This window comes from Pectinophora gossypiella, chromosome 11, assembly GCF_024362695.1.
Source record: "Pectinophora gossypiella chromosome 11, ilPecGoss1.1, whole genome shotgun sequence".
Lineage (NCBI taxonomy): Eukaryota > Metazoa > Arthropoda > Insecta > Lepidoptera > Gelechiidae > Pectinophora > Pectinophora gossypiella.
In genome coordinates, this window is record NC_065414.1 from 15,574,344 (window position 1) to 15,582,590 (window position 8,247).

The 8,247-nt window shown below is 42.9% G+C and overlaps 1 protein-coding gene across 1 annotated transcript; it reads right to left on the reverse strand.

The window, feature by feature from the left end:
• Positions 1-1,218: 1,218 nt before the first annotated feature.
• On the reverse strand, positions 1,219-2,926 carry LOC126370875 (uncharacterized). The gene is made up of 2 exons (XM_050015988.1): positions 2,772-2,926; positions 1,219-2,683 (listed from the first exon to the last, which is right to left on the reverse strand). Exon 2 carries the CDS (start codon positions 2,598-2,600, stop codon positions 1,248-1,250), a length of 1,353 nt encoding a protein of 450 aa, XP_049871945.1. The 5' UTR covers positions 2,601-2,683; positions 2,772-2,926; the 3' UTR covers positions 1,219-1,247.
• Positions 2,927-8,247: the final 5,321 nt, after the last annotated feature.

Sequence of the window (8,247 nt, forward strand, 5' to 3'; positions counted from 1 at the left end):
CACGGACGACGGTTTGTCAATTTATGCCACTTGTGTTGGAGCTCGAACAATCGCGACAAATTGAAATTAGTTGACGTTTGTTCTAGCGAGGCCCGCGACCGACGCCGTGAGAAACAGACCATTCCGCGGAATTAAACTCTGCTGCAAATACTTAACGATGCGATCAAGATCGTACTTAACCGAACAATAAAGAAGGCCTTCATTAAACAGACAATAATCCTTTCCTTGTAAGGCGCGCGGGCGCGGCGCGGTGGGTCAGATTAGGTTGGTAGTACGGGTACCCTTGTGTAAATTGCAACAGAAGTAATCTAGCAGAGATAGTCGGCGAAATGCAATTAGGAAGCGAGAAGTGACGCTTTTATACCGGTTCAAAGATATCCTGCAGCGCGGGCCGCGGGAAGTGTACACCGCTACATTAATTAACTAGCTGTACCGAGTCAAAAGCGCGAATTTATAGTGTGCTCGTTCGACGCGACGCGGCGCGGCGGGGAAGCGCAAACACGCGCGACTCAGCAAAAATTCACTTTGTGGCGCGAAAATAAACAAGCATGCAAATGCACATAATCCAGGACTCCCCCGTCCCCACCCCCCCGACCCACGCCGGCTCACTTACACATCTGACGCATTCAAAAAATAATGCTTCTAATGAATAAACTTAATGCAAAACTGTACATTTCATAAAGTTCTTTTGTATATTTTGTATGTCTTATACTGAAAGAAAACTTTACCATTAACGCTGATATTTTATATGATAAAAACAAATGTTAATTAAAATATCTTTTGACAGCGACGGAATTAAACAAGCATTCTTACTTTTGAAGTGATACTCGAATCAATCAATTACCGAGTGGTAAGGGAGAGCTTAATTTTCAAAATTAATTAAGTCGCTTATAGTAGGTATTCAGATACCTTACAAAATGTAACTTAATGAATTGCGCCATTCGATTGTCCCGGAGTGTACGCCGAACAATAACGAGTCTGTACGAGAGCTCTGTCTAATTGCACAACTATTTTGAGTCTTCCGGGAAACCTTAATTTTTTATTCTGTGCCAATTAAGATGGAAAAGAGAAGCAAATTCATCCTAGTTCCGTTCACTGAAAATTAAATTAAATTACCGTCCACTCGGAAAGTTGTTAACCAGCGAAGAAGTGCTTTATTTAACAACACTTTCAGTACGTATTATATGGACGAGCTGGTTTGAAATGAAAATGAACACAAAATGTTTATGGCAGTTTATTTCCATGACCTATACAATTGTTTTGTTTAAACTTTTCATTTTTCTTGAGTATTTTTCGTACTGCGCCTTGTAGTACAAGTCGGTTTTCTTGTAATCTAAGTCTATATACAGATCAAGTCCGAAGCAGTTCTGGATGTTCACATCTTTATTGTAGCCTTGTCTTCTTAGCGAGGTGATGATTTGTTTGGTGAGCGCGAGTGTGGGGCGGTAGTGTCCAGAGCAACTGGACACTGATCTGATGACGCCCTCGTCCACCTTGAGCTCGCCAGCGGCCGCCACCGGGTTGCCTGCCATGAGGCTCGAGTGGTGCAGCAGCAGGATGGGGTGCTGGTTACTGGCGTAGATCCGCCCCGACGGGTCCATCACGAATATCGCCTTCTGCCCCGAGTGGCTGAAGTCTGCCTGATCCGTATCAAACAGGTCCCCTTTACTAGTGTACAACTTACCATTCTTCACGTGTAGTTCCAAGGGTGACCGCGCCTCGATGTCGTAGTACACGACGTATGGCGGGCACGATATCCACTGCCACACGCAGTCCTTGCTCTCCCCTCGGTAGTGCACCTTCACGCCCGTCGACGAGAAGATGGTGAACATACTCGACACCACGCTCATGTTCTTACTCACCGTGCAGCTCTCATTCTTCGTTAAATCGTAATGCAACATCTCTCCTTTATCTAAACTAATATGTATCTGGTTGTCGAAAATGTCTAGCGCTTTGACTGGCGTTTCCGATTCCAACAGTTTAGAGCACTCCGTGCCGTTGTTGAGTTGACACTGTTGCACGCCGCCCTCCTCTAAGCCGATGTACAAGTGTTCCGAGAAAGCACTCATAGCGTTGACGGCAGACGTCGTGCTGAAATACACCGTGCAGTTGTCAGTACCGAGGAGTGGGCATTGTATGGTTGTGGTACTGGAACCAGCATACAGCTTGTCACTGTGGATGGCGAGGGAGTAAATGGGTGTTTCTGATTCGTAGAAGCTGGAGCAGTCGTCGGACTTGCGCAGTCCGCAGCGCGTGATGCCGCCGTCGATCGCAGCGTAGACGAACATACCGGAGATAGCGAGGTCGTATATCTGTGTGGTGAAGTCGTGGAAGGTGGTGCAGTTCTCCAGCTTGGTGATGCGGCAGCGGCGCAGCAGGCCGGACTCCAACCCTATATAGACAAACTCTCCCTCCACGGTGAGCGCGGACACTCCAGACGTCTGCTGGTTCACAGTCTTACAGTCGCTCGCGTTCTTGAACTTGCAGCGCAACAACTCCCCTGTCTCCGTGCCCATAATGACACTTGGAGCCGCGAGCGCCACTGATAATATACCGCAAAATGCCACAGCGGTACAGACGTGCATCAAGTATGGCTTCATCTTGCTCCTTTAGTTCAGCCGTAATATTACAAAAACCGCAGTGCGATGTATTCTCGAATCAGTTTCCAAAGCCTACGTAAACGCTGAAAAAATAAAAAGGTACCTCGTGACTCAATATAAAAAGCAAATAATCAATGTAAGAAGGTCCAGTATAGAATACATAGTACGTACGTCGTGGAATCCTCGCAAATATCTGGGCTGGGCCATGCGCTCCACTGATCAAAGCTGGCCACTGAGCGCTCCCAACATTCCGACAACGTTTATAAACAGGACTTTTAATTAATTATTGGGTAAAATGTGATTAAACTAATTAGCAGCATGTACTCGTCAACAAAGCGAACAGTGTTCATGTGGACTCGTGTTTTATTTACGTTCGCATCGCGCGGATATACTCGTATAGTGCGTCGGATTTATATGCCTCTGGGGGGTGTTTTGTTTAACGGATTACTGCGAAAAAGTTATTTCTGTAACAAGCAGGAACATCTCGACCCCAGCGGGGAGCAAACAGGGAAACTGCATTACCTAACTTGATTTTATAATGTACTTGTGGCAGAACTTCTTCTTTCGTGATGATTGTGAGGTGGATGACTATCCTCATCAACCCTGGTGTTAGGGTCGTTTATTGAGCCGCCAAAGGCATGTTATGGCTCATGTAATGACAACATATTTATTTAGGTAAATATTAGCCGGGACCAACTGCTTAACGTGTCCGGATCACGGATTATCTTACATTCGGACAATCAGATGATGAGCCTGTAATGTCCGTACTAAACTAGGGTCCACAAAGTGATTTTTGTGTTTATGATCGCACCGGGATTGAACCTGGAACTTCCGGATCATGAGTCCAATACTACCGCCTCTGGACCACGGATATCGTCACGACGTGGCGTCACTAAATATTTTCAATGTATTTTTAAGCTCATTTTATTGTTTTGGGCAGACAAAGTCACAGTCATTCACAAGTACATCGTTACACCGACCACATATCACAATTCTGGTCATTATAAATAATTGGCGTCAACTTTCCTCGATTGCTACGTTATCACAAACCGCAGTGATAAAAATAATGGTTCCTTGTCATATCAAAAATACAGCCATAAAAATCGAAATCAAATTATCGATGTTAATGTATCTCTCTCATCACGCAATAGTTTGGTAGGGATTTTTAAAAAAGAAACACCCGAGTTGAGAGACCAACCTGGGGCCTTTTCAATAAAAGGCAGACGTACAACTTATCTAACCTATATAGAACTTTGAAAGTAAAATATTTTATAAAGTCTAAATGGAAATTTAACTGAACAAAACTAAATTGTTACTAAATCAGTCGCCTGTCGAGTAAATTGACTTGAGACATTTATTTGAAATGCCTAAGCAACGAGTATTCAAGTTTGTCAAGTTTTATTTTGTGCTTTTTTTATTCTACTTACGTAGTCCGCACATTAAATGGCGGTAGATTGGTAATGTCCTTAGAAGACCTGTGGAACACTCATCCCGACGAGCTCTGAATAGAATAGAAACTTTATTTGCCCTGGTGTGCGCGTGGAAAACGTATAAAGGGGCGCGCGGCCCAATGAGACTTGGCGACGCTCGGTTGACTGAGAGTTAAAAACTCTCGGCATGTCATGGGAGCAAGCAACAGAGGCTGACAAAGATCGCGAGGTGTGGAAATCTGTTAGGCGAGCCCTACATCCCAACAGGGGATAAAAGGATTAGAAGAAGAGAGTATAAAATATAGAGCGCTTGCATTTAATACTTGATACTCTATGAACATTTATGTTCTTGGCCCTAATACGAGTAATACAAAACTTAATTTTCAATTCTGTTATTTCAGAAGCTGTTATGGAAAACAGCTAACGTTGCAAGTGCTTGTAGAATCAGCTGTTAAAAGCTTTCTGCGTCTTAAGGCCGGGACTAATCCGGCCCGGGCGGGTATTACCGGCACCGGCCGTCCGGACCGGTGCAAACCGGTGCAAACAGCTACGGACCGGACTAATTGGAAACGTAACACTGATGTGATTACTGTCGTCTTTGCTGTTTCTTTTTGTCTTTGCCCGCGTCGGTTTGCTATTAAAAGATTTTCCTTTTCAGAGTCTAATTTTGTTTGCAACAGCTGCAGCAGTTTTCCTCACTGCATACTGTAGAGAACTGCACATACAACTTGTGCAGAATTATGAAACTTAATTTGAAGTGTTAGCGGAAACCTCTTCATTAAATAACACGATTATAAAAACCAACAAATAAAGTTAACAATTCTGTTAATTAAATAAATAAAGAATAAAAAATTATACATTTTTCAACTGCAAAACTGCAGTGGAAATTAAATTTAAACTAAGACATGGCCGAGACGTGAACAGTTGGTGTAATAAGAGATTTGTTCGTAGTTGGTGGGACGCCAAGTACGGGGAGTAGTGGAGCAGTATCCAAGTTGGTTCACATCTGTAGTGGAGCAGTAAGTAGTTAGCGGCTGCGGCGCGGGCGCGGCCGCAAGTTGGCCGCCGGCCGTCGGAAATACCACGCACATAGAGTACGAATACAGATGTAGACGAGACATTGTTTTCTGAAGTAGACGACCAACCCTATCAACCTTCGTGTCCAGGTTATTGAGCCACCAAAAGGCCCCTGACATGACTAACGTAATGACTATGTACATACACCAGTAAGAGTAGTAACCGGGACCGTCTTACTTTGGGACAATCGGGTGATTAGTCTGCAATGTCGTAACCAAACGTCACTAATTTAAAAGCCACGCTTTTGTCGGTGTAGCATTTCTCTCCATGCTACTTTTTAAGGAAAAATAGGGCAGTGGTTTTCCTCTTGCCTTCTGCCCAAACTTAACCAAAATAAGGCTCACAATTTGATTGTTGTGATATAATGTCTACTGGTATTCGAACTCGGAGACAACCGGATCATGAGTCCGAAAAGTGACGTAGCACCACGCATTTCTTAATTGAACTTCTCCTTGCTACGAGGTTTGACCTCATCGATCGATCAAGGCGATGTAGTTCAACGACTATGAGCATTATTTATAATTGATTTGATTTTAGATTTCGACTCGCACCGGTTATTTAATAACCTACGCGCTGCATGGAGGGAGTAAGCTTACCAGAATGTTATTAAGTATTTAAAAAGATAACAATTAGCAATGAAATATTATTTAATATATTTAAAAAAAAACAGATTAAAATTTTACCATTATCCAATGCCAAGTGAAAACGTCGGCTCTGGAAATTAATCTGTGGCGAGAAACTTGATCCGTGGTGGAGGACAGAATTATTTCATTAGCGGCATGTGCGCCCAATTATATCCTGAAAGAGATTTAACTCGGCGCCCCGCGGCCCGCCCCGCCCCGCGCGGCTAACATGTCGATTACGAATTGAACGTCTTCCACTTGCATATTCATGAGTCTACGTAATACAAGTCTTTACGTGCTAGTTCCAGATTAATATTCTGATTAGTTAGGATTTGAGGATTCGGTTAATCTATTTGTGTTCTATTTGTTTATGGAAGCTCGTCGTTAAAAGCATAGTTGTGTTTGTGCCGGCGTTTGCTTTGCCGGGGACCGCAGTTGGTTTGGTGTTGCATTCGGGTTCCGCAGACGGCGACGTAATCATAGAACTAAGTACTCAGTTTGCTCTGGAGTCGGTATAATTACCTATCCTTTCAGATCTAGTATTGCACAATAGGTCGGTAAATAAAAGATCGATTGTGTGTGCGTGTGTATGCCGCGGGCATCTTCACCTATTGTGGCCTGAGGTTGACCTTTCCGGGCGAGGATTAAGTATCGGGAGTTAGTTCTTGCGGGTCATACGTAGGGTACAATGGGCTCGTAATTAAGTAAATGAAGACCGACAATCGCGCAGAAGTGGCGGAACAAAGGGCGGAGATGATGCTCGGCCAATTTATGCGAATAATGGCCAGGTCGGCGCGGACGGCGCGGACGGCGCGGACGGCGCCGCCATTGTACAGATTTTTTGTCCAACTTTAGACTCGGGTTAATTGCAGAAGGCTTAGTTCACTGTTTGTATTTCGCTCGTGATAAATAGTGATCGTTTAGCGTAGATCTCTGCGCGGTGTGTTTTATGAGAGCACATAGTTGGAAGTGCGCTCGCCTGTAATGGCAATAGCTTTAGTACGTGAGATTTTCTGTAAAGAAATAGCAATTTGTGCACGTTTCATTATAAAAATAGATAATAGGTTCTAAGACAAACTTATGAGTTTCAACAAATCATGAAGGTTGTAAAGGCTACTGCTAGAAATAGGCTGTCGAACGACTTCATTAAATCCCTTGGCCTAATTCTACACATAAATCGATTTAACATCAAGAATAGTTTCTTATAGATAATGTGGGATATCCAACAAAACATATTCATTGAAACCCTTGAACTGTCAGTGTGAAGCGTGCAGTGAATCGAGTGTGTTCAATGAAATATGAGAATCACGATGTTTATTGTGTCGGCAAATGAAGTGAGGCCTATCCATGTCTATCAGTCGACGTCTTTATACGTCGACACGCTCGATACGCTCGTGAAGGGCACGGGATATAACATAAAGACATCCGATGAGGAACGAAATCAGTGTACCGACTAACAACTCCCTGAGGCACTAGGCGAATTATTTTCAAAGAGATATAATTTCTGTAGGTATGTTGATTTCAGAGTAACTTAACCGTAACATTATTTGAATTTTAATCTTCTTTGGGTAACAGGAAAAGTGTGTGGGTAAACGTGCGTGACAATATTTCTATGTGAACCTTTTCATACAATACCATATTATTTGAATTTACTGCTCGAAACGGTTCTGACATTATTGTCACGTGTTTGAATTCCGACTCGGCCTCTAAGCCACTAAATTCGAATTCATCGGTTTGAATTCATGTTTGGATCATTTATACACGCGGTTTCCAGGATTTGTGCCCTAACTGGGCAATATATCTCCTCTATTACATACTTAAATAAACACAAGTGTGCGAGGAGTGAGAGGATAATATATTATAACATAGCCTTTTGGAGATAAGTCATCCGAACCTTACAAGCCCTGCTTTAAGGGTTATTATTCAACAGTCAATCGCCCGCGACGTAGCGACTACATACTCAAATACATTTGACTGCAAAACTAAGTACTACGACTTCAATTTGTTTTTTTTTTCTAAACTGAAGTTCGAGATTTAAATGTAGATAATTTTATCAGCTTCCTTTGTAACTATTATACTCGTACTATACATTAATAACGTCGTTTTTATTTCGACAGTTTAGCTTGTGCACTTAAAAAGTTATCATAATTTTAACAGTGTACTAATTAGTTTTGCAGGCCAGTGTAGTTACTACATACATACATACATACATAAAGTCACCTATCTCCCACCGGGGTAAGCAGAAACTATGGAATTCTATTTGCTTCGAGCCTGACACACTTCTCTTGTTTCCTCCACATTCATTAATCGTTTCATAACCGCACGCCGGTTCAGAGTAGATCGCACTGAAGCTTTTCTAAGGAAAATTTGGTCAATGTACGTCCTTCTACCAATAGAATCTTCCTCTATCAATTTTGTCAGGGGCCTTTGGCGGCTCAATCATAATCCTGACTCCAGGGTTGATGAGGCTGGTATTCCACCTCACAACCCACATGATAAGAAGAAGAGATAATGCGA